A 26,037-nucleotide genomic window follows, 5' to 3' on the forward strand; every position below is an offset into this window, starting at 1 on the left:
CCTCACCCAAGTAAGCCACTTTAAACATTTCTGCTGAGGTTTTCCCAAGCCAGGCACCTGGGTGTGGCAGGAGCAGCTTCAGTTTGTTCCTTCTCCCTTCTCCCATTTTCTTTTCTTTGTTCCTATTTCTTTAGAGTTTTAATTTGGTAGTTTTGTTCTGGTTTGTTCATCTGTTTGTTCCTGGTTTGTCTGCTTGTAGGTTTGTGGGTTTTGTTTGTAAGTTTGTTTGTTTGTTTGTCCCTTGTTTCTTTTGTTGAATTGTTAGTCTGTGGTTCATTTGTTCTTTTGAGTGTAATGGTTTCTCTTTCTGTGTGTTCCTAAGTTAATAGTTTTGTCCCCCCCCCCCCCTCTTTTTTTTCATTTTTGTTTGAGTTTCCCTTCCCCCATATCGGCTTTTCCATCGTGCATAGAACCGGTTAGGCCTGTGCACAGCCTTCATCTATTAAGCCTTAATTGGCCCCTCCGACGTCCTGAGTCTCCTGAGCTTCCTTCCCTTTCCTTGTCTAACCCCCCCCCCCTTCCCGTCCTTTTGTTATTTTAGTTTTTTCCACTTAGTAAAATCCCATGAAGGCTGCGAGTACCAGCGGAGGCTCATTCATCGACAAAATTAAGGCTATTGTAGTGAGGAGAGGCCCCCCTTTCGTCACCACTGGCGGCACCACCAACGCCTAGGGACCACTCAGAAGGTCATCATGCCCCGGAAGGGTCCAGCCAGGTGGAGGAACAAAAACTCGACAAAACCCAAGCTCCGGAAGACGGAGGAGCCTGGGGAGCCAGCCCTGGGGCCCTGTGATGGGCTAGGGCCCGGGACTCCGGGTGAAGGGCCCTCTAAGACTTTCCAAAGACCGGCAGAGACCGGCGTTGCACAGCTGGTTAAGAAAGTGAAATGGGTCCATTGCCTGGGGCAGCTTGGGGCAGAAGGAACTCACTTCACTCCCCACCCAAGCAGGGCACCTGCTGTGGAGGAGCCTCCTCCTGTGAAGGAGGGCTTCACAGGTGAAGACACACCCTGGACACAGTTCCAGGCCGAGCCGTTGAAACCTGCGCGCGATACCCAGGCCGGGGTGGATACCACTAACCATGGCATTAACAGTGAGGGCGGGTCAGCTGATAGACTCGCCTCAGCCGGTGACAATCGTAACCGTAAGGGGTCTCTCCACCGAACGACCCCTGTACATGTTCCTGTACTCCCCTTACCGCTGGGCACCGACATCCTGGCAAGATACACAAAGGCTGGAGGTGGGCCTATCCCTCCCACCACTGCGTCCCAAGGCACAAGTTGCAAGAACACCAAGGGTACCGGGGAGGAAGAAAAAGGAGAAAACAAAGTGGGTGGAGCCAGATCCAGGTACACCACCCATAGCTGCCCGGTCGTATGCAGCCTTCGCAGCTGGTCCCCTCCCCACCCCTCCTGTTGGCAATGAGACAAGCAGGCCATGCCCCCCACCCTCCAGTGTCATCACAGGGGAACGTTGGGGCTTAAGCCAGAAACACGCCATCAGGTGCGAGATGCTGGCCACGGACAGCATCCAGGAGTACGCACTGGCAGCAGCACAGGTCGTGGGGGCGGAGAATGTCCACTCAGCGAGCAAGGAGAGTGGCAGGGCGGTAATTTTTTTCTGCTCCCTGGCCACCACCCACAAGGCCCTGGTCATTGGGCTTGTGGTCGGCGGTCTGTTTCACTCTTCGGAGCCGTTAGATGCACAAGGGGTGAGAGTAGTGCTGTCCAATGTCCCACCCTTCCTGACAGAGGCCGGGCTGAGGCAGCAGCTCAGTACCTTGGGGGATGTGCGATCTTCCATCGCGGTCCTGCCCCTAGGGTTCAAGACCAAGGCAATGAAGCATGTGGAGTCTCACAGACGTCAAGCATGGATCGTGCTTCCAGGGGGAAGGAAGGCATCGAGGGCTGGTTCCCTGTGTTGGATGGGGGCCGCTCGTATAAGATCTTTTACACCACCGTGGAGGACCGGTGCTACCTCTGCAAAGAGGTGGGGCACGTATGGAAGGACTGTCCTCGACAGCGAGGACAAGCCCCACAGGGGATTGAGAGCATCACCCCCACAGCCGGTCCTCCTGGAGCCGCTGAGCTCCAGAGCGGTACCCCAGATGCCAGGGCCCCCTTGCCCCTGGGAAAGCCGTCCGTCACATCTTCTGTACGTGCCGAGCCTGGGGAACAGCGAGCTGCATCGTCTTGGCAGGACTCGGGGGATTCTCCTCCGGCGACTAGCCTCCGACATGCACCGTCTGATACCGGAGGGTCAACAGACGACCTCAGCAATAGATACGGCGGCCTGGAGAAAAGGACTAAGCCGCCCCGTGCTGGTGGAGTGGACAGTTCTCCGCCCCCCTCTGGCGGCGAGTCTAAGGCTGCTGGGCCCCCACCGAAGAGGTGGAGCAGAACTCGCGCCCGCCAGAAAGTTGATAGGACCGGAGAGGCTGCGAGACAGGACCCTCCTTATCCTAAGGAGGCCTCCAAGGATTTGGAACAGGGGAAGGATGGGAAGGTAGCACCGGGAGGGGAGGTGGGTGACAACCCGCCTTCATCGGGTCAAGCAAGGCAGGATGCTTCTCTGCCTGCTCCCCTTCCAACCTTTGGTACGAATAGGAAGAGGGGACTCCAAGAGCACGAGTCGGGCCACAAGGCTACTGCGGAGGGGTCAGCTTGGACTTTTCATCCTGAGGCTGGCCCTTCCAGCCCGAAGAGGAAGGCCCCACCGCAAATATCAGGACTGCCTGCCCTAGATGCTTCAGGGGTTCCCAAGCAGGTCTGGGATGCAGACAGCTTCCTTGAGCTCATCTGCGTTGGGCCTCTGGAGTCCCCCTTCCCCTTCACTCCCATTATGGACCTCCCCCTGTACAGCTCACTCCCTGCTGAAGGCTCTGACAAGGTGCCTGCTGTACCATCTACCTCTCCCCACCCGAAGCAAGAGGTGAACATACCCTCCAGGGATGTGTTGGTGGGGAGAGGAAGGCCTCCGGAGTCAGAGTCAGGGATCGGCGGAGACACAGAGCCTTTACAGACTCTGGCTGAACATTTGCAGGCAGGAGAGGACACATGTGGAGGAGCGGCTCCCCCCTCCCCTCCAGAGTGTGCAGAAGGTCCCCTCTGCTGTTCAGGGTAACATCCAGGAGGAGATGTATGTGGGAGCTCCTCCTCATTGTGCATCTCTACCTGCTGGCCCATCTGATCCTACCCCAGTTCTCAGGGGGAGGTCCAGTTCCCAACACAGGGAGGCAGGGAATGAGGGTCACTCCCTGATGGGAGGGCCTGCGGATTCCGTTGCGTCCCATAGCCTCCCGGGATCCCTCATTCCCTTGGCTGAGCCGACCCTCCTCCTGTCATCTGAGGAGGTGCTCGGCCAGCCTGACGGGCTGGAGAAAAAGGACTGACATGGGGCAGGCGACTCCTTGTAAGTTGCTGCTCCATGTGACCGTTTCCATTGCTGACAGAGAATGGCTTTGACATTTGGCACTTTGAACATCAACGGCTGCAGGAGGGGTCTCCAAAGGCACTGGGTGCTCTCCTTCCTCGAGGCGGGGGGGGGGGGGGGTACTCGGGGTCCTTCCTACAGGAGACCCTTTCCACCCCAGAGACTGAGGCAGCTTGGCTCCTGGGGTGGCGCAGCAGGGTGGAGCTCAATCACTCCGGCGGGCTATCCGGCGGGGTGGCCATCCTGCTAGTGGAATCCCTGCAGGCCGAGTTTCTGGATGTCAGACCTGTCGTGCCCGGTACCATGCTTCACCTCCGGGCCTGGATCAAGGGCTGCACGATTAATCTAGTTAACATGTATGCCCCGAACTCCGGACCCGAACGTGGAGCATTTTTTAACCAAATGTCGGCCTATTTGGACGCCAACATCTGGATGCCCTGGACGCCGACGAGGAGGTCGTGCTTGGGGGCGACCGTATGGGGAGCGAATGGCACCCCGCCTCGTCGTCCGACCTGAGGGAGGTGGTCCGTCGCCTGTCCTTGGCTGACGTCTGGCGAGAACAGCACCCTGGGGCATCTGACGGCCATACCTTTATCAGGGTGAGGCTCAGACAGGTGTCTCGCACTCGGATCGACCGTTTTTATTTCTCCTTCGGGTTGATGTCACGAGCCCTTTCTAGTGCCAATGAGGTGGCAGCCTTTACGGACCACCATGCGGTGACCGTGAAGGTGAGGTTCGACTCAGTCGAGCCTCGTGCTGCCTATTGGCACTTTAACAACTCGCTTTTAGAGGAGAAACGGCTCGTGACAGCGGTCTGGGTGTTTTGGGGAGACTGGTGCGAGCTCGAGTCGGACTTCCCCTCGCTCGCCAAATGGTGGGATGTGGGGAAAATCCGCCTTGGGCTTCTCTGCAGGCAATATGCTAGAGACGTTAACAGGGAGCGGCGTCTCATGACGGAGCAGCTCAAGGGGGAGCTGCTCACTCTCGAGGTGGGGCTCTCTGATGCCGAGCACCAGCTGCAGGCAGAGTATGAGGAGAAGAAGCGCACCCTTCGGGACCTCGAGGAGCGGCGACGCCGAGGGGCTTTTGTACGCTCGCGAGTCCAGTTCCTTCGTGAAATGGACTGCAGCTCGCGCTTCTTCTACGGGGGGAAGAAGGGGCAGATGACGTGTTTGCTCTCCGCCGATGGAACCCCCTTCACGGAGCCGGAAAGGATCAGGGCGAGGGCACAGGAATTTTACTCTGCCCTCTTCTCTCCGGACCATGTTGATCCCAATGCCAGCAGGGACTTGTGGGATGGGCTTACCGCGCTCAGTCAGTGCAACAGGGAGAGGCTGGAGAAGCCCTTCACTCTGGCCAACCTATCTGCCGCGCTGGGTCAGATGCCCACAATAAGACACCGGGCATCGACGGACTGAGCGTTGAGTTCTTCGCCCATTTTTTTGATCTCCTAGGACCTGACCTCCTGCGGGTCCTAGAGGAAGCCTGGGAGACCGGCGCGCTTCCTCTTTCCAGCCGCCGCGTGGTGTTGACCCTCTTGCCCAAGAGCAGCAACCCGCGTGACATTCAGAATTGGCGTCCAGTCTCCCTGCTCTGCACAGACTATAAGATCGTAGCCAAAGCGATGTCGCAGCGGCTAGAGTTGGTGCTGGCAGGTGTGATTCATCCCGATCAGTCCTACACCGTCCCGGACAGGACCATCTTTGACAACATTTTTTGGTCCGGGACCTCCTTCATTTTTGCCGTAGGGCCGGTCTGTCAGTAGGCTTTTTGTCCCTTTTTGTCCCTTGATCAGGAGAAGGCCTTCGACAGGGTGGATCATACGTACCTCATGGGAACCCTGCAGGCATTCGGATTCGGCCCCCGTTTCGGTGGTCTTCTCCGTGTCCTGTATTCTTCTGCAGCGTGCCTTGTCAAGGTCAACTGGTCCTTGACGGCGCCCCTGGCATTCGGTCGAGGAGTGCGTCAGGGGTGCCCGCTCTCCGGACAGCTCTACACCCTGGCCATCGAGCCGTTTCTGTGTCTTCTGCGCAGGCGGCTCATTGGCTTGGTGCTGCAGGCGCTGGAGATGCGGATCACCCTGTCGGCCTATGCTGACGACGTACTCCTCATTGTCCAGGAACCACTTGATTTGGAGAGGGTGCGAGCTTGCCAGCGGGTTTTTTCATCCGCATCCTCAGCCCGAATCAACTGGGCCAAAAGCTCCGGACTTTGGGTAGGGCCACAGCAGGTGGATGCACCCCCTAGCCAGATTGATAATTTTTCTTGGGGCAGGGGGACCCTGAAATATTTGGGTGTCCACCTCTCCGCTGCGAAGTCTGCAGTCCCGGTGAACTGGAAGGAGTTGGAGGAGAAGATCACAGTTCATCTGGGGTCGTGGAAGGGTCTGGTCAAGCTCATGTCCTTCCGAGGGAGGGCCTTAGTGGTGAACCATGAGGACGGACCACCTCCGTCAGGTCGGCCGACGGACCACCTCCCTCAGGTCGGCCGACGAGGCGGGGTGTCCAGCATGCTGTGGCACCGATTGGCCGCCCTGAGGCCGCCCTCGGAGTTCATCTCCCAGACTCAGAGGAAACTGCTGGACTTCTTGTGGGCCGGGAGGAGGCACTGGGTCTCCGCAGGTGTCCTGGGGCTCCCCCTCAGGGAGGAAGGGCAGGAGGTGGTGGACATAAGATGCAAAGTCCACACCCTGCAGCTCCAGGCTTTGCGGAGATTCCTGTACGCAGACCTGCCTCCGCAGTGGCGCCCACTGGGGGCTTTTAGTGATCGATACGGAAGTGTACGCGCGCGATATTTTCAAAGCCTGGAGTGTGGTCTCCGGAACAAGAGATCCCTTGGCACCCCTGAGTTTGGATACTCCAGAAGAGCCCCTTATTCACAACTCCGCTCTGGTTGTGAATGCCCTGGAGTCCCCTCAGGTGCGCCGATGGCTCATAGAGTCCGGGACCACATGGGTCGGAGATCTGAGCGCAGACCGGTGATGTTGGGTGTCCCCAGAAGTGCTGGCTCAGCGCATGGGCATGGGGCACCCGTATGTAGCTGGTCACTTGCTCAGAGAGATACGGGGCCTTTTTACCCCACGGCCCCTCCAGCCCATCCGAGGGGGTCCTTCAGGCCAGGAGTCCCCACCCCTGTCCATCCCTCCCCCTGTTCTCCCGGACCTGCTTATCGGCCCCCTACAACACGGGGGGGGGGGGAGGGGACAGGGAGGACCCCCTCAACCTCCCCCTTGACCTCCCTGTTCCCCCCCCCCCCCCACAGCCTTAGCAGGCTGGATGCGCTCCAGCGGGTGCCTTTTCAAGATGCCCTGAAGGTGGCGCTGACCGATCTGGTGCACCAGGCTACCCTCTCTAGCCGCCCAGATACACCTTGGCGGAGGGTATTGGGTGGTGTGCAAAAGCCCCGGTGGGAGCAGTTCTATTCGGAATTGATCCCGAAGCCCACCGGGGACTTGAGCTGGCATATCGCCCACGGGGCCATCGCAACAGGCAGCCTGCTGGCACGCATCCGGGGATCGGGAGGAGGGTGTGAATTCTGCGGGGAGGAAGACACGCTAGAGCACATCTTCCTTTGATGTCCCCGGTTAACACTATTCCTCGCGGAATTGAAAGCCCTCCTCCTACGTTTTTGTTTGCAATTCAGCCCTCACCTGTTTATCTATGGTCGCACCACCTCGAACAATAAGAGGTTGCGGGCCAGGGACCGCCTAGTTAACTACCTCATCGCCACAGCGAAACATGTTATCCATTGGCACGGACTGTGGCGACAGAAGGTGGTGCCCCAGAGGACTGCATGTTTCTGTTTCGTTGCGTGGTGCAGGCCAGGGTGAGGGCTGAGTTTGAGCATGCTGTGGCCAAGGATACACTGGATGAATTTATCTGGAAGTGGGCAATAGCAGACGGGCTCTGTGAGGTTCTCGGCGGACCCCAGCCTTCTCTGCTAGTTCATATTTAGGCTTTTGTTTTCAGGCAGTGGCGCAAGCCCTCCACGGAGCGCGTGTACGGGAGAAGTGAGGCGTTCCCGCCCTTAGTCAGCCACGAGCCTCGGGGTCCCGCTTGGGCAGACGGGAGTAACCCCGAAGCCTCCCTGCCAGTGTTACAGTCCCCTTCCCCTCCTTCCCAGCTTCTGACGTATAGCCTGGGGAGCATACCTGGCAGTTGTACCCCCGCCCCCCCCCCCCCCCCCCCCCCCCCCCCATTCTAAGCTCGGAACTTGGGAAAGCACCTCTGGACAGCAATGTCACTGCAAGTCACCTTGTGTGACTTTTGTTCCGGCCAATTTGTGTAGCCCTGCGGGATGCAGGACCACAGTCGTATGTTGTATCTTGTCGGGAGGACGGCTACCACCACCCTCCCAGATTAGAACGGGATGGCCAGAAATAGTCCCTCTGCTGTTTGTCTCTGGTACAGCTTGGCTTTTTCTTACTACACCCAGGCTTTTCTCGCCCCTGACTGGGTTGTGCTGCGTCACACTAGCTAAGGAATTATCTGGATAAATCACACATGGGGTATAATTTCACCCACTGAGCAGCTTAATTTAACCACCTAATTTCACTAGGCTACTAGATTTAGCTGCTGTATAATGTGTAGCCCCTGAGGTGTTTCTGGGATGGAGAGAAGTCTTAGCTGTCTAGTATTGATTTTCAACACTAGTCGGCTAACCCCAATGGTCAGTTGCATCCTAAATCTTGTCAGCCAGATTTTAGCCAGCTTAGGTTTAGGATAATTTCACCCACAGCCTATCATGTTGGAAAATATGTTTAACTTGCTTGGATACTTATCGAAGCTTTTAAAATCATCCTCACATGAGCATATATGACGGTGCTATGCCAGTCACTAACATTATTTCTATGTGATTTTTTTTCTATCTAGGGGCAGATACCTAAGATAGTATTGGAGTTTCACGTTAATCAATCCATTATACTACCTACCTTCTTTCCCAGGCCCCACTCCAATCCAGGAGAACAGGCTCTGCATACCTTGACTGTAAATGGGCTCTAGCGTTCTATCTAGACCGTACAGCTGCCCACAGGAAAAGCACTCAATTGTTTGTCTCTTTCCAGTCCATCAAATTGGGGCAGCCTGTGGGTAAGCAGACTCTCTCTCCTCCTGGTTAGCGGACTGCATATCTTTATGCTATCAGCAAGCAGGCATTCCACTTCAAGACTGTGTTAAAGCACACTCTGTGAGGGCCATGGCGACTTCAGTAGCACACCTCCGCTCGGTACCGCTTCCTGATATTTGCAGGGCTGCTGCCTGGAGTTCTCTCCATACATTTACAGCCCATTATTGCTTAGACAAGGCCGGAAGACAAGATTCCATCTTCGGCCAGTCTGTCTTGCGCAACCTTTTCGCAACTTGACATACCAACACCCTTCCACCTGCCTGTTAGGGTTCAGGATGCTCTCTACCAAATTTCACCCCAGTCCTAATGCCTATTGCACATCAGGGTACATTTGGTGCATTTCTTGTACATCCTCAGCTCAGTACTCACCCATATGTGAGGACTACCATCCTGCTTGTCCTGTAAGAAAGCAAATGTTGCTTACCTGTAACAGGTGTTCTCACAGGACAGCAGGATGTTAGTCCTCACAAAACCTGCCCGCCGCCCCGCGGTGTTGGGTTCGTTATGTTTTCTTATTTTATTTTTCGGCACTTCCTGTAGCTTTAAACAAGACTGAAGGGGGACCTCTGCTGGCTGCAGGTTTAGTGCCATCCTGGGCATGCCCAGTAGGTGCCAGTCAAAGTTCTAGAAACTTTGACAAAAGTGTTCTATGATTGGGCTCCATCCCATGATGTCACCCATATGTGAGGACTAACATTCTGCTGTCCTGTGAGAACACCTGTTACAGGTAAGCAACATTTGCTTTCCTCTTCGTGGCATGGAGGCGCCGCAGGGGTCCTCTGGACGAGCAGCTGGAAGCCACCCTGCCGCTGCCTGTTCCTTCTCTTCGCGGTAAGGGGTGCCGCTACTGCCGCCGCTGCCTGCCTCCTTTCCCATGTGGCAGGGACACCGCTGATGTTTCCATCCTCCTGACCTTCTTAGACGTGGGGGCACGCCTCTTCTGTACTTTTAAAGGGCCAGAGGCTGGAAAAGCCCCGTTGCCCTCACCGATGATGTCACCCATCCTCGCCTGGTTCAGCCCTATAAAAGGGTCCTGCTTCAGTCCCCCTGGGCCTTCAGATCCAGTCTTCACAGTGGTCTGTGGTCTTCCTTCCGGTCCAGGTCCTCCGTGGTCTTCCTGTGTCTTGATGGCTCTTCGTTCCTTGTTCTTCATGTTCCTGGTTTCCTTCGTCCTGATATTCCTAGTCTCATTCCTCGTTGGAATTCCTTCGTCGCTTGCTCCTTGTTCCTGATATTCCAAGTCCTTTGTCTCCTGTTCCAGAAGACCTGATGTTCCAAGCCCTTCGTAGCCTGTTCCAGAAGTCCTGATGTTCCAAGTCCTGATGTTCCCAGTCCAGCTTTCTGGTTCCTTGTTTGTCCACCTTTACGGGCATGCCACCATCATGGTCCGTGACCAGTCCATGGGGGGCTGTGTAGGGCGTCTTGTGGTACAAGGCCTACCTTCATGACTGCAGCGCAAACCTCTGGAAGACTCCTGTTTTTAATGCCAAGTTCCTGAGTCTTGAATCCTGTCCTGGTCTTTGGAGTAACTTGTGCCTGCTTCAGTCCATGTCTAAGACTCTGCCAGAACCTGCTCCGCTTCAGCGTGGTCCGCGACCAGCCACAGGCGGCTGTGTAGGGCACACCTCGGTGCAGGCCTCTCCTAAATCTTCTTCATGTCCTGGCTTCAAGTTCCACTGCTTCGTCTGGAGTCTGCTTCGCTTCGGCATGGTCCGTAATCAACCATGGGTGGCTGTGTAGGGTGCGCTGCGAAGCAGTACTCACCCAGTACCTTCTCCTGAATCCTTGCCTGAGATCTCCAAGCATCCTGAAACCTTGTCTGAGTCTTCTGAGTAACCTGAAACCTTGTCTGAGTCCTCCGAGTATCCTGAGTCTATGTCTGAGTCTTCCGAGTATCCCGAGTCTTCATCTGAGTCTTCTAGTTCCTGTCTCATCTTGTTCCTGTCCGTCTGGAGACTGAGAGCACTCATCGTTTCCAAGTGGCGGGTCTGGAAAGGCTATTGAGTAGCCAGAGGGCTACTCTCGAGACCAGCATTGTGTTGCTGGGTTTCATTGGTAAGTGTAGGTCCAGTAGAGGGCTGAGCCTGCATTGCTCTTGTTCCAGACATTCCTTGTCTTGTCTTCACTCCAGCCTTGTTCCTGCTCTGCCCGTACTTATACTCGCTCACCTCTCACGTTGTGTCTTGGGGCTCCTCTCTGAGCCGCGCCGTGATCCAAGGGCTCACTATCTCCCTTGAGAAAGCGACCACGCCTCCGCGCTCACAAAGGAAAAAGCAAGTTTGCCTACCATAAATAGTGTTTTCCGTAGATAGCAGGATGTATTAGCCATGGAATTTCCACCTGTCTCCTGGAGAGTTGATTACAAAAGGTAGATTAGTTCTGTTATAGTTGAGGAGACTCACGAGACAATGCCTGTGTGCCATCCAACAAGGCATTGATCTGTGCAGTCTGGGTAAACAAGCATCGGGATAACTTGCTTGATGCAGCGGTTACTACCCTTAACCATTAAGCCTTATGCTCACCTTTGATGCAACTCCAACATTACTCTCTGCATCAATGGCAGGGGATGGCAGGAAATTTGAATCAAACAGTTACCAACAAGGGCCCTGAACTTGGTGTTCGGTGAAACAGATAAGAATTGGAAAATAAGTGTGGGAGCTTGCTGGGCAGACTGGATGGGCCGATTGGTCTTTTCTGCTGTCATTTCTATGTTTCTATGTTTCTATATGAAACTCCTGAACATGCTCAGTAGAGCTCAAAGCTCATCTAGCTCAGAGAGACAAATCTGTTAGGTGCTGCCAGATGATATCACTCAAATCTAATGGCTAATTCATCCTGCTGTGTACAGAAAACACCGTTTGCAGTAAGCAAACTTGATTTTGCTATATTAGTTTAGTGATTGCAAGCTCCATGCAGCAGGGACTGTCCCTTCTATGTGTCTGTACAATGCTGGGCACGCCTATTAGCCCTATAGAAATGTTAAGTGGTAGTATTAGAGTTACCTGACTCAGGTGACACATGGACAGTTTTTATTGCTAAGTATGATTGTAATAAAGTACAGCGATTGCCAACTAGCAATTTACTAAAATACTACTCTCTCAGTGCATTGTAACAACATATCTTGGAATTGGCAGGAATTCACAAGGTTAGTTATAATTAATTACATCTAGTCAGAGCAGCACAGCACTATTCATTCTGACTGTTACTGTTATAGCACAAATATTTTACCCAAAGTAAAAATACCTTGAGCTCATTAAAAAATCTTCTCGGAGATAGGCTAGAAAATTGGAACAATATTGGTTTTGATTTTGTGAAAATAGATGCCATGGGATGATGAAAAAGGAGATTTTTCAGGGAGAAAATGTGGTTGAAATGAAAGTACTTGGACAAAAGCATATGATTAAGTAAGCTTTTTTCCAGTGGATAGAGACTGGGAGGAAAGTTTAGTAAATCAGGCCGTTAACCTCATCTGTTTGGTATACAGAGTAACATTACAAATAACAGCAGATAAAAACCAAATTGACCATCCAGGCTGCTCAGTAAGGTGTATAGGGTTGTAACTGCTCAGAATATTTATTTATTTTTATTTATTTAAGGTTTTTATATACCGGCAATCATGACAACATATCTTGCTGGTTTACATAAAACAGGGGTGCAGTATATACATCAAACTGGAACTGTGTGTCAGAAGGTGCAGTTACATATAACAGGGGTAGCAGAACTGGGAGAAGGAGGAAGAGAAAGGATAGAATAGTAGCGGTTAAACAATATACAAATTAAGTGCTATATACAATGCATGGTTGAAGGCTGATAGTTTTGAGGAGGTGATAGTGGGGTCGTTAGATTGTGTCCGGGAACGCTTGCTTGAAAAGCCAAGTCTTAAGTTTGTTTCTAAAAGTTAGGAGGCAGGGCTCCTGTCTGAGATCTGAAGGAATGGAGTTCCAAATGAGGGGACCAGCTGTGGAAGTGGCACGATCTCTTAGGGTATGTTACCCCATGTCTTCTGTTTAGAGTTGTAAATAATATATTGAAAAATGCACCATTCATTTAAAGAAAAATATCCTTATTGCTGCCCACAGCAGTTTGTGATTCTGTGATAACTCCAGTAGTTTAGAAAGGCAATGCAAATCTTTTTCTTTATTTTTAATTTTTATTTTCTTTTCCAGTCCTTATGAATATCTTATGGTATTTTATTTTTTTTTTAGAATCAACTTACTTATGCAGTCCAGTGACCCAGTGGCAGCACGTGGCAGCTCCAGGTTTGATTCCCAGACTTGACTTCTCCTTGGGTGAGTGAGTCTCAGCCATTGCTAGCTCAGAAGAGGTCGCACTCTGCTGCTCCTGACCCAAAAGGCTGTTATTGCAATGGCTGGACAATTTGGGCAGCAATGGGCAAAAAGAAAATTTCCAAAACTGGACAATTACAAACTGAATTGAATGAGGTGACTGAAAGATTGCAGACATGTCTGCAGGATGTAAACTGAAAACAAAATACTATTTTTTACAATGAATCTTAAAAAACAGTCAAAATAGAAGATGCATTGGGTACTAATATCTAATCAGTCAAGAAAATTAAGAAATAAATATTCAAAAAATTCAAGTTGTGATCGAAAGTTTTTAAAGTAAAAAAAAAGACACATAAATTTGTGTTAAAATATGAATCCAGAAAATACAGAGGGAAAAACCTACAAGATAAATACCATACATCTGGTAATCCATATTAGAAAGAATAACAACAACACATAGCAATTTAGCCTTAGAAAAGGTTACATTTTACTTAGGATGTGGTAATCAATTTGGGATAGTAGGAGAAGGGAGAGGAGTGCTGGAAAGAGTTAGCGACCAGGGCATCTTAGAACCCAATATGTGGCAAGGCAAATGCATCTTACTATGTTAAAGTTACACAGGTTATGCAACTAGGAATGCTGGGGGTGTAATGGCACTCCCTAAGGGTATGGGCTTCCATTATACATGCACCAAGACTACAACAATTGCTCCAGTTCCCTTGGCAAGAGAATCACACAAAAAATGCAGTTGCTTCGTCTTATGTTATTGCAGAGCATTTATGAATTTTGTAGTCATAAATGCTTAATGGAAATTTCCAGGAGTGATTCTGGAAACTACAGACTGGTGAGCTTGACAAACATACCAGGCAAAATAATTGAAGATATTCTGAAGAAGAAAATTATTGGCCATCTGGATAGATACATATTAATGGGGCAGAGCCAGCCTGGATTTAGCAAAGAGCATTCTTGTCTTACAAATCTGTTACATTTTTGAAGAGTTTAATAAACATGCCAGCAAGAATGAGCTGGTTGATATTGTGGGTTTCTGGATTTTTAAAAGGCGTTTGACAAAATGCCTCATGGGAGGCTCATCAGGAAATTAAAAAATCATGGGATAGGAGACAATGTCCTATTGTGGATTGGTTACTGGTTAAAAGATAAACAGAGAGTAGGACTGAATGGTCATTTCTCTCGGTGGAGAAAGGTAACATTGGAGTACCTCAAGGATCTGTACCGGGATCAGTGCTTTTGAGTATATTTATAAATGATTTGGAAAAGGGAGTGAAAAGTGAGGCTATCAGATTTACAGATGGCAGAAAATTATTCAAAATAGTTAAATCAAACCAATTGTGAGGGCTGGGCATCTAAATGGCAGATGAATTATAATGTGAACAAGTGCAAAGTGATGCATATAGGGAAGAATAATCCAAACTAGAGTTATACAATGCTTAGTCCCGGTGGAATTCTGTGCTATTGCAGAGCACAGAATTTGCGCAGAATTTCTCTTCTGCACAGTTGCGCAGAATTTCTCTTCTGCACAGTTGCACAGAAATTCCATTTTCTGCACAAAATCCGGCAGGCCCTGTCATGCCATGAGCAGAGCCTGTCCCGCTCATGGTGAAGATGAAGCAGGCCCTAGCATGCCGCAAGCGAAGGGCCGTCCTGTGGTTAAGAAGGAACAGGTTCCGGCGTGCCACGAGCGAAGGCCATTCCACTCGCAGCGAAGATGAAGCAGGCGTGCCGCAAGTGGAGGCCAACCCACTTACAGCGAGGAAGGAGCAGGTCCCGGCGTGCCACAAGCAGAAGCCATCACACTTGCGGCCAAGATGAAACAGGCCCCAGAGTGCCACAAGCGAAGTCCGTTCCTCTCGCGGCGAAGATGAAGCAGGCATGCCACAAGCGGAGATGTCCCCCTTGCAATGAAGGAGCAGGCCCTGGCGTGCCACAAGCGGAGCCAATCCCACTCACGGTGAGGATGAAGCAGGCCCAGGCGTGCCACAAGTGGAGTCCATCCCGCTCATGCCGAAGATGGAACAGGCCCCAGTGAGAGTGAGTCTGTGTGTGTGTGTAAGACCATGAGTCTGGAGGTTGAGAGAGAGAGCATGTGCAAGGGTATATGGGTGTGAGTGCCAGAGAGAGGGAGGCTATGTGAGGAGATTATGAAGGAATATATATATGTATGAGAGCTGGGAGCTAGTATGTGTGGAAAAGGGATTGTGTGTATGTAAAGGTGAGAGATGGAACCTGTGTGAGAGTGTATGTATGTGTAAGAAAGAGAGCCTCTGTGAAGGGATATGTGTATGTGTGAGAAAGAGCCTGTGTGAAGGGATGTGTATGTTGAGAGAGAGAGGCAGCCTATGTGTAGGGGGGGTGTGAGTGAGTGAGGGAGTCAGTGATCAGAGGTGTGTGAGAGAGAGACATAGGTAGTCTGTTGAGGGTGTATGTGAAGGAGAGAAATGGAGCCCGTGTGTGTGTGTATGTGTGTGTGAGAGAGGAAGCCTGTATGAGGGATGTGTGTGTGTGTATCCGTGTGTGTGCACGCGCGCGCGCGCGCAAGAGAGAGAGAGAGAGCCTGTATGAGGGGATGTGTATGTGCACTAGAGAGAGGGAGCCTCTGTATGTGTGTGTGTGTGTGTGTGTGTGTGAAACACACACACATACAGAGGGATCAAACTCTGGGAGTGAAGATAGAGTGGAATGGGTTGAGCCTAGATTAGGAGGGGAGAGATAGTGGCAGGTGGAGGAGTTGGGCCTGAGAGAGCAAAGTGAAAGGAGACTGGCCAAGGAGTAGGGAGTCAACTTCTAGGGATATTCTGCTCAAAATATTTAAAACTCTGAATCTTTTAAGTAATAACTTTTTTCTGTATTACATTTTAAATTAATTACGTAAAGACTGTCATGCATATTGTGTTATTTTGACCAATATAAAGTATGCAGAATTTTGCAGAATTTTAAGTTTTTGTGCACAGAATTTTAAATTTTTGTGTGCAGAAATTTAAATTTTTTTTTGCACAGAATTTCCCTAGGAGTAAATTCTAGGTTCTGTATTAGATGTCATCACCAGGAAAAGGATCTTAGAGTAACTGTGGACAATACTTTGAAATCCTTGGTTCAGTGTGCAGCGGTGGTCAAAAAAGCAAGGAAAGAAATGGAAAATAAAATGTAAGATATCATAATGCGTCTGTATTGATCCATAGTGTAACCGCACCTTAAATCTTGTATGCATTTCTAGACATGCCATCTTAAAGAAGATATAGCAAAACTAGAAAAGGTGCAGAGAAAGGCAACCTAAGTGATAACGGGGATAGAGCAGCTGCACTATGAGGAAAGACTAAACAGATTAGGGTTTTTCAACCTGGAGAAGAGACGGCTAAGAGGAGATATGATAAAAGTCTATAAAACGTGGTCGATAGGGTAAATAGAGAATGGTTATTTACCCTTTCCAGTAGTACTAGGACTAGGGGACACTCCATGAAGCTAATAGGTAGCAAATAAGTATTTTTTCACTCAGTGCACAATTAAACTGTGGAATTTATTGCTAGAGAATGTGGTGAAAGGAGTTAGCATAACTGGGATTTTAAATGTGCTGTGAAGGGGTATACAGAAGAAAACTCTAGAACACTTTAAAGGACCAGTTCCAGAGATCTGGCCCGGTCAATCCTAAGCCTGATGCTGGGCGGAGGTCTCTGGGAAGGAGTATTACTAGCCAAGCCCCAAGATTAAAGGGAGGGCCCACAGGAGAGAAGGAAGCCTAAGGAAAGAGAATACTACTGAACTATTGTATTATTGCATTTGTTTTTGTTGAATTTTTGTGAATTGTAACTGTGTTCTTCTAGCTAGTAAAAAAACAAAACAATAATCAAATAATCCCTACTCTTAGAGAAGGAACAGCATCACCATTTATTCTCACATTTGTACCAGGTATAAGCTTTGCTTTCCTTATCTTTTTCAGTCAAGGGTTTCTTTGTTGCAAATTATTTTCTTTATTTCTTTATTTATAAGTTTTTTTATATACCGCGGCCCGTAAAGCATATCACCTCGGTTTACAGCAAACAGTAATTCAGCCACAGGCTTTACAATAAACATATTAAGTGGAGAAAACCAATCGCTTGTTTAACAGTTAACTAGGAAAATAAATATCATAGACGTATGAATAACAAGGCTAACTGCATTAATCAACATAAAACATATCCCGTATAGAGTTTTTCTTGGGAACAATAAGGGTAAGGGAGGGGGGGAATCAGGGGAAGTTGAGCAGTGATGTATGCGGTTTGCATGGGTCCCCGTCAGTCAAGGGTAGGCTTTTTTAAATAGCCAGGTTTTTAGGTTTTGTTTGAATTTTCTGTGGCAAGGTTCCTGGCGCAGTTCCAAGGGCATACTGTTCCATATTTTGGTTCCTGCTATAATGAGCAAGTGTTCTTTTGTAGATGCTTGTTTGGTTAGTTTAGGAGAGGGGATCGGCAGTCTGGCCTGATGCTGGGATCTGGTTGGTTGGTTTGATTTTTTGAAATACAGGTGTTCAGAGAACCATTGCATGTTTCGATTATGGATGGCCTTGTGTATCAGCGTAATGGATTTGTATATGATCCTGGATGCGACGGGTAGCCAGTGAAGGGATTGAACCGCGGGAGTGATGTGATCATGGCAGTGCGGGTTGGTGAGGATACGGGCCGCTGGATTTTGTAGCATTTGTAATGGTTGTAACGTGTTCTTTGGTAAGCCTAATAGTAATGCGTTGCAGTAGTCAAGCTTTGATAGAATTGTAGCTTGTAGTACTGTGTGGAAGTCGTGTGGGTGTAATAGAGGATTGATACGCTTTAGCGTATGGAGCTTGAAAAATCTGTTTTTTATAGTGTTAGAGATGAATTTTTTAAACGTAAGATTGTTGTCTATGATGACGCCAAGGCTGCGGACTTGTTGTGCAGTAGGAGGGCAGACTTGGGATAGGGCAGTTGTGTTCAATGTGGAGTTGTTTGGAGGTGATATGATGAGTAGTTCAGTTTTGTTGGTGTTGATAGCCAAATTGTTGTTGGTAAGACGTTTTTTTATTTCTGTGAGGGCCGCATTCCATGTGTTCAGGGCATTTGAGAGAGAGCTGTTGATCGGTATGAGGATCTGCACATCATCTGCGTAAATGAAGTGATGAAAACCCAGTTTTGAAAGTAGACGGCATAGTGGTGTGAGATAAATATTAAACAGAGTTGACGAAAGTGCAGATCCTTGGGGTACTCCTTGTGTGAGGCTTCTTGGCTTGGATTCATATCATCCACTTTTAACACTATAGGTCCTATTGCTCAGGTATGATTGGAACCATAGTAGCGCTGTGCCGGTGATACCTATTTCGGTGAGGCGTGTGATGAGGGTGTTGTGATTTACAGTGTCAAAGGCAGCAGATATATCTAGAAGGGCGAGAATGTATGAGTGGCCAGAGTCTAGGGCTTTTAAGAGTGACTCTGATAGGGATATGAGAAGCGTTTCCGTGCTGTGGTGCTTTCTGAATCCATATTGGGATGGGAAGAGTAATTGATGCTCGTCTAGGTATTCAGTGAGTTGTTTATTGATGATTCTTTCCATTATTTTGGATAGGAAGGGGAGGTTCGAAACTGGGCGATAGTTCACTGGGTCAGAGGTATCTAGGTTTGATTTTTTAAGGGTAGGTTTTATTATGGCATGTTTGAGTTGAGAAGGAACTGTGCCCAGTGAGATCGATTTGTTGAGGATCTTTGCGATGGGTTTTGCTATGGTGGTGCGGATAGAGAGTAGTGTTTTTGTGGGCATTATGTCTGCGGGGTGTAGAGCTGGTTTAATTTTCTTCAGTATTGACTCTACTTCTATATGAGAAGTATTCTCAAGATTTGTAAGCTTTGTTTTGATATTTTTATGGGTGGCTGGTGATGATAGGATGGTGGGGGTTGATAGGGTATTGAGAGAAAGTTTGTTGTTGTGGGCGCTATTGGGCATTGAAGATGAGTTGGGTAAGATTTGTGAATTGAAGCGTGTCATAATAGATTGTATTTTGTTGTTGAAGTAAGCGGCTAGTTCCTCACATTTTGCTTCGTCATTGTTGTTTGACATTGTTGTTCTTTATTATCTGACAATCTTTCCTTAGCTCTCTCTATTGCTGAAGCTTTATCTGTAGTCACACTCAGGAAAGGGTTGAGGCTGTTACTTTCAAAGGATAACTGATTATTGTTAGTATTGATGGGCTGTTTTTTTTTTTTTTTTTAAATATATACACGGTAGTAGTAGCTTTCCAAACAGTGATCAGCTTCAGTGAGCTTGAGCTTGTTCTCACTTCCATGGCACAGCTAGCTTATATGCAGTTTAGTCAGAGGGTTTTTTTTAGTTCATTTCAACCCCTTTTACCACTTTGAAGTGGCCAAAGCTCTGTAAACTCTACCAGGCATTCTATTCTTAAATACTCTAATGTCCATCTAAATGACTTAAATATGCTGTTCTGTGAACCTGCGGTACAGCACTCACTTTACATTACTTTATCCTATTCTTTCCCTTACCTTGATTGAACCCTTGCTTTAAATAAACTCATTCATACTTCAAAATCATTCCCCGTTTTTCTTTTCACTGTTCCTTCTATTTTTTTATGTTTTTTTTCTGGGCCTGGGAACTGAGCACTGCAACAGTGCTCCGGCTCCTTCAACATTCAGGTTTCTCTATATCTTGATTCTAAACTCTCAGGAGACTTTCTATTATTCTGATATCCTTGCTTCCAATGATGCCACTGCATTAGATAGCTCTTCTGGTTATTCGGTATTCATTTTAAATGTCTCTTAATAAGACTCCTTATTGCCTAACTTTGTTGATGTTAAGATTAGAGAATTTTAGGTGACTTTTGAAGGGTTCGCTGATATCTCTATTATTTTGAATGTACCTGTGTTTTGGCTGTGCTTTCTGATGCTTTACTAGCCTCCTTTCTGATAACTAAGGAAGCCATTACCATGCAACCATGGCTGCAGCTTCAGCATCCCCCCCCATATTGCCATGGCAGTCCTAGTTTTTCAAAGATGGCTTGGAATGGACCAAAAGAATTGGGGGTGGATGGAATCTTCCATTTTTTAAAAAAACACCAATTTTTTTTTAGTTTATGCCTCCTAAAAAAAGTGTTTTTCTAGACTGTAAAAATATTCCCCTTGTCTTTTTATTTTTATTTTTTATTTATTTTTAATTTTTATATACCGATGTTCCTGTATAATATACATATCACACCGGTTTACAAGGAAATAAAAACTGTCGCCTCGTGGGTGACTTACATTGAAACAAGTAACAAAAAGGAGCTTAGTGGAACTTACAAAGAACGATCATGTCTAATTAAATTGCAATAAAGAACTATTCAGAAACTTATGTACAGAAGGGGATAGGGGGTCAATGCCAATAAAGATATTGTATTCTTCCGGCCCTTAGTTCTCCGGGAATGCTTGGGTGAAATACCAAGTCTTTAGCTTCTTTTTTAATTCAGTATGGCACGGTTCAAGGCGAAGGTCCGGAGGGAGCGAATTCCAGAGTGTAGGGCCCGCTGTGGATAGTGCGTGTTTCCTCAGGGAGGTTTTTGCCGGCTGGGTGAGTAGCATGTTCTTGTACGCGCTTCTAGTCGGTCTCTTGGTGATATGCAGCTGGAGTTGAAAATTTAGGTTGAGAGGGGAGATGTTGTGTAGAGCCTTGTGTATCATCATAAGGGTTTTAGAGTGAATCCTGTATTTAATCGGTAGCCAATGAAGGTGCTGGAGGATGGGGGTGATATGATCCCTTTTTTTGGTGTTTGTGAGAATTCTGGCCGTAGCATTCATGACCATCTGAAGTGGTTTGATGGTGCTAGCGGGAAGGCCCAGAAGGAGTGAGTTGCAGTAATCCAGTTTTGGGAGAATGATGGATTGTAGTACCAGGCGGAAGTCTCTGTAGAGTAGTAGTGGTTTTAATTTTTTTAATACTTGCAATTTAAAGAAGCATTCTTTTGTGGTGTTGTTTACAAACTTGCTGAGTCTGTTGTCTAGGAGTACACCCAGGTCTCTTACTTGTGGAGAAGTGAAGTCCATGGAGGTGATAGGACATCATATATAGGTCACTTCAAACTTTAACCTAACCTTCCAGCTTGACACAGGTATCCACATTCATCCCTCAAAAAAACTTCTATCATTTAAGTGATGGCTGGGCAGGGGTCTCCAGGTTCTCCTCTGAATATCACAATCCAACATTCCTCGAATATTTTGCATTTAGGAAGGTTTTGACCCCACAATACATTAGGGGTCCAACAGGGCATTTTTCTCCTTTAATACACTGGAGGTGGTGTCAATCATGTTTTCAGCATCTCTGTACATGACCACCACATTCAATTTCTGTTGAATTTATTTAATTTGCCTTGTTTTTACTTAAATTTGATGCACCGCCCCTGGATCTGCGGGTCGCACTGAGGTAATCAATGACATCAGCAGGATCATGCCTAAGTATCATTGCTGTGCCGGCGACTTTCCCCAAGGCTCCCAATGCAGATTGCCTCATTTTTAAATAAAAACTGCGGCAATGCTTTTCCCAGGAATTTACAGCTGCGGTCCGGGAAGTTATCAACTGGAAACGGCAGCGGTCCTCTGCTTGGCTGACTGCTACAGCAACTCCCTCCATTGTGGCTTCTGCCTGCCTCAGCACTCCTCATGCTCTAGAGCTGCTGCTCCTCACTCCTTCAGTGCCACAGCCTACTGCCGCCACTCCTCCACCAGCATCTTCAATCGCAGATACAAACAGCCCAATTGTGGCTTCCCTTACTTCAGCTCTTCCCTCAAGCCTTCTCTGTTCTCTCTCAAACTCAGAGGTAGATCTTAAATAAGTACGTGTGCGCGTACTTTTGTTCGTGCAACCGGCGCGAACAAAAGTAACTCCTCTGGTGTTGGCTAAGCCGGATTTTATAAGATACGGATTTTATAAGATACGTGCGTATCTTATAAGATCCGGGGTCGGCGCGTGCAAGGCTGGCAAAATCGGCAGCCTGCGCGCATCGAGCCACGCAGCCTGCCTCCGTTCCTTCCGAGGCCGCTCCGAAATTGGAGCGGCCTCGGAAGGAACTTTCCTTCCGCGTCCCCTCCCTTCCCCTATCTACCCCACCCCCCAGCCCTACCTAAATCCCCCTCCTACCTTTGTTGTGCAAGTTACACTTGCTTGAAGAGCCGCCTCGGCATCCCCCGGCACAGGCCGCAGTGCTGGGGGACTCGGGACCGCCCGCCTGGCCCGCCCCCGGTTCCGCCCCTGACCCCGGACACGCCCCCTCCCACCCCTTTTAAGAAGCCCTGAGACTTACACGTGTACCGGGGCTTTGCGCGTGCCAGCGACCTATGCAAAATAGGCACGCCGGCGTGCGAATGCCCTGCGCGCGTAAATCCTCAGAGCAAGACAACTCTGCCTCCATAATTAAAACACAGCCATTGGACTACTCTGCTCACTTCAACTGTGGGAAGTGAGCACATTTGGCCAGAGACTGCTGATACCAAGGAACTGATGCCATTGACATCAACCTGGTGGCTTAGCCAACACCAGAGGCTAATATGTGCTTTGATAAGGGAAGTCCTTCAAAGCAAAGATGAACAAAGGGTCGAAAGAAAAAGGGAATTTCAGGAGTATCTATCCACCTGAGTAGGAAGGGTCCAGACATTTTTTCCTTTTGCTCACTTTGTACCAAGAATGGACATGAGGAAGATGGCTTCCCCATGACAAAGAAGAAAACAAAGAACCCTTGGTAAGAAGGGGCAAACATAAAATATAACAGCGCCATGTCCATGCTTCTTCTGTAAAACGGACAACCATATAGATGAGGATTGCCTATAGATGGAGGGCTTAGAAATAGAGAACAAGTTAGCAGAACAGCGCAAGAGAGAACGCAGTCACCAAAAGGAAAGGAATGGTGAACCCTTTGTAGGGACTGTTGAAATCAAAGAGGAACCAATCCAACAGGCATGCTCCCATTGTGGAGCAAGGGAGCATATTATAAAGGACTGACTGCAATGGGAGAATGAAGAGTGGGAGCAAGAATGGGCGAGTTCTTTTTGCAAAAATGCAATGTTTTAATTTGGTAGATGGTCTACATGAAGGACTTTTGATCTTTGTGATCCCAGTTGAACTGGATGATTGTCCTACCTGAGCCTTGATAGACTCAGGGTACAGTAGGACATTCTTTAGGAAGGAGTTAGATTAAAAGTTGTATGTCAAATATGATGACACTTGCTTGTGTACATGGGGATCAGCAACAATACCCCAACTGCAGGTTGGGTAAAGGGTAAAGGTGAGAGTGCTCCCGGAACCTCCCCAGTGGTTTTGGTGCGTGATTATTATCCCCACTTTAAGACTCATTGGGCCTGGCTTATTGTTGGGTTACCCAAGGTTAAAGGAAACAAAGTAGGGGATCCTTTAATTGACTCTCCAGATTGGGTAGAGAAAGAGAAACTCAGAAAGATTGGACAGCCCAAGCGTAGGGTGGGGGAAGGAAAATTAGTCCATCTGTGGTTTCAAGAATATACCCCTAATAAGGGAAAGTGCTCAGCCTGGCAAGTTTTAGCTGAGGGAGAGGGTATGTGAAGGGGTATATAGGAGAAGTCCCCAGAACAGCTTAAAGGACCAGCTCCAGAGATCTGGCCTAGTTCACTTTAAGCCTGATTCAGCAGGGAATCCTGGTCCTGGGTGGAAGTCCCTGGGAAGAAGTATAACTATAGGCAAATCCAATATTACAATATTAGCAATATCCAATATTGAACACACATCAGCAAGCCAGTCGGTGTACCCTAATTTGAATGGGCCACCCGGTCTTCTACATCATTTGCGGATTGTACAAGTCTATTTTTTAGTTATTTGAAATGCACTTAAAAATGATGAATAGTAACAATGATCACGGCTCAACACAGGCCAGTGTTTCGCAGAAAGGCTTCTTCAGGAGCACATTGATCATGTCACCAAAGTTAAATTCACAGGTTTTTCAAAATGTCATCGGACAGATAGTCTCATCAAATCATCGGAGAGAAAGGGAACAGCGATTCCTGCCGTTTAAATGCAAAGTTTGTATTGTCGAATTTTGGCATTTCCTGGCTCCCATTTGGTATTAAGGAGTATAACTAGCCAGGCCCCAGGAATGAAGGGAGGGCCCAGGGAAGAGAAGGAAGGCTAAGGAAGGAGAATACTGCTGAACTGAAAGTTGTATTACTGCATTTCTTTTTATTGAACTGCAAAGAATAACAGTCCTATTTTGTTTGTTCTGGTCACAAATAAAGAAACTTATGAAAGTGAAGTCTGTTCTTTGGCTATCCCAAGCCTGTTCACCGTGCCTCAGGGTTTGGACAAAGTATCGGAGGAAAATTTCATAAACCACTGTTAGCCATGTCGACTTGGAAAAACCACTGCTTATCCTGGCTATGTGCAAGAAGGATTGGACCTATACTTTGGGATCCTACCAGGTGCTTGTGACCTGGATTGGCCACTCTCGGAGACAGGATGCTGGGCATGATGGACGTTTGGTATATCCCAGTATGGCATTTCTTATGTTCTTATGTACTTTCTGGCTCCATAGGGAACTAGTTCCTGTATTTCCTGTAGTTGCAGCATTGTAACTGTTGTTTCACCAGTGCAGGGGAACTTCACAAAAACGTACCAGGTGGCATATGATTTGGCTCACTGTTTTTGTTTTTTTTTCCCTCACTTCCCTTTATTTCCCCTCCAGCCTAACAGGCACCTTCGACAGGGACCTATGATGGCTTTAAAAGATGGAATTGGTGGCTAACATAAGCTTCTGTTAAAGTGGATGCAGATGAGAAAGTGGATGAACAAAGCGCACACTTTAAAAAGAAGCAAAACGTTCTGATAATACCCCTACAACGGCACCGCATATACTGTACGGTGCCTCACATTTATAATTTAGGAAGCAGCTCCTTTCCAAAATATTACAGGCTTGAGCTTTGGGTGTAGCAGGATGTGTGAAAAGACGTTGGCAAGTGTTGTTTGTTTTTGTATTTGCAGTCAGCAGAGCTACTGTTCATGGCTTGATACCATGCTTCACAGAACAGCAAATCAGCATGCTCCCATCAACACAAAGAGTCCGCTCTGACATGATTACAGACAATAATTAAGGCATCAAGCAGTGCATTCCATGAGCCATAGCCTAAGTAAAACAAATAGAATTACTGAAAAGGGAAAAAAAAAAAAAAAAGGTCTGCTCATTCATACTTATTCAGGTCCCAACAGTGTTACGTTTCCCTTGCCAGCTACTGTTGAGTGGGCTGCTTTCTAAGCTAAGTGAGCCTCCGTTTGAAGAGCCTCGGCAGCATGCCCTGCACAGAGGTAAAAACTGCTTCTCCTGAGGTTTTCCTGTGCTAAAGTAGATGAGCAGCATGCTGCGCCTGTACAGTGAATTATTGTAAAGAGAGTTACTTTATAAATATTGCAGTTTAGCCTTTTAATGTGTTCAGACAGTTATGGCCTTACAAGGAAAGATCGATCACCTTCCTCTAAAAGCTGCTTATTTTTGTCTGTGGTCCAAAACTGCAACAAAGTTGGCTTTTGCAAGAAAACATTTGTAAATATTTCAAATCTTAACCACGTGAAGTATCACCTTGTGCCTTGTATGGTTTGAGGTGTCGGTACGCTAATAATGGACTTTTTAGGAAAATTTACAGAAACCTGTGCTTTTCAAGTGATTTTTTTTTTTTTAAATTTCCCTTACCTGGTCCATAATGAATCTCTTGAAGAAAAACTTGAAAGCCTTGATCCTGAAGACCTCATGACTCATCTGTCACGGTACGAAAGTGACCTGTACAGAAACACAGCACACCACATCAAACTTTCCGGGATTATAAGAAACAGATCAAATTGAAATTGGAAAACATATGTCATTTTTTTACTGCTTCAGTTAACTGCATTGGTATTCTTGAGTTCCTTTTCTTTCCCCCCAGATATTTGAGGGAAAAAAAAATAACCACCTTCCCAGCCTCAAGAGTCAGGAATCCAAGGATATTCCTTTTCTCAGCCTTCCAGCCATACTGCAGAGCTGTAGACATTGCCCTAAGAGTCCACTCCAATTCCGAACTTCCTCATGACCAGACAGCAAGCATAGACTGGTTTGTTGGGACGTTTCTGGGAACTTTGAACTGCACAGTTCCCTCTTGTGTGGTAATATTAAGTTGCACCTTTTAAGGCTTTAATACGCATGCATAATA

The 26,037-nt window shown here is 48.0% G+C and overlaps 1 protein-coding gene and 1 long non-coding RNA gene across 8 annotated transcripts in view; one reads left to right on the top strand and one right to left on the bottom strand.

Annotated features, from left to right (window-relative positions):
• LOC115085714 overlaps window positions 1-13,094 on the top strand; it is a 50,267-nt gene extending 37,173 nt beyond the window's left edge. The window contains exon 3 of the long non-coding RNA XR_003854934.1: window positions 12,761-13,094. This is a non-coding gene — a long non-coding RNA (uncharacterized LOC115085714). The remainder of the gene's footprint in view (window positions 1-12,760) is intronic.
• ASAP1 (ArfGAP with SH3 domain, ankyrin repeat and PH domain 1) overlaps window positions 1-26,037 on the bottom strand; it is a 975,348-nt gene that overhangs the window by 911,949 nt on the left and 37,362 nt on the right. For all 7 annotated transcript variants that reach the window (XM_029592039.1, XM_029592032.1, XM_029592035.1 and 4 more), the window contains exon 2: window positions 25,545-25,631. In XM_029592039.1, coding sequence (XP_029447899.1) covers window positions 25,545-25,603 — 59 coding nt within the window. In that variant the 5' untranslated portion in view covers window positions 25,604-25,631. The remainder of the gene's footprint in view (window positions 1-25,544; window positions 25,632-26,037) is intronic.

The sequence above is a fragment of the Rhinatrema bivittatum genome, chromosome 2, assembly GCF_901001135.1.
Source record: "Rhinatrema bivittatum chromosome 2, aRhiBiv1.1, whole genome shotgun sequence".
Taxonomy (NCBI): Eukaryota; Metazoa; Chordata; class Amphibia; order Gymnophiona; family Rhinatrematidae; genus Rhinatrema; species Rhinatrema bivittatum.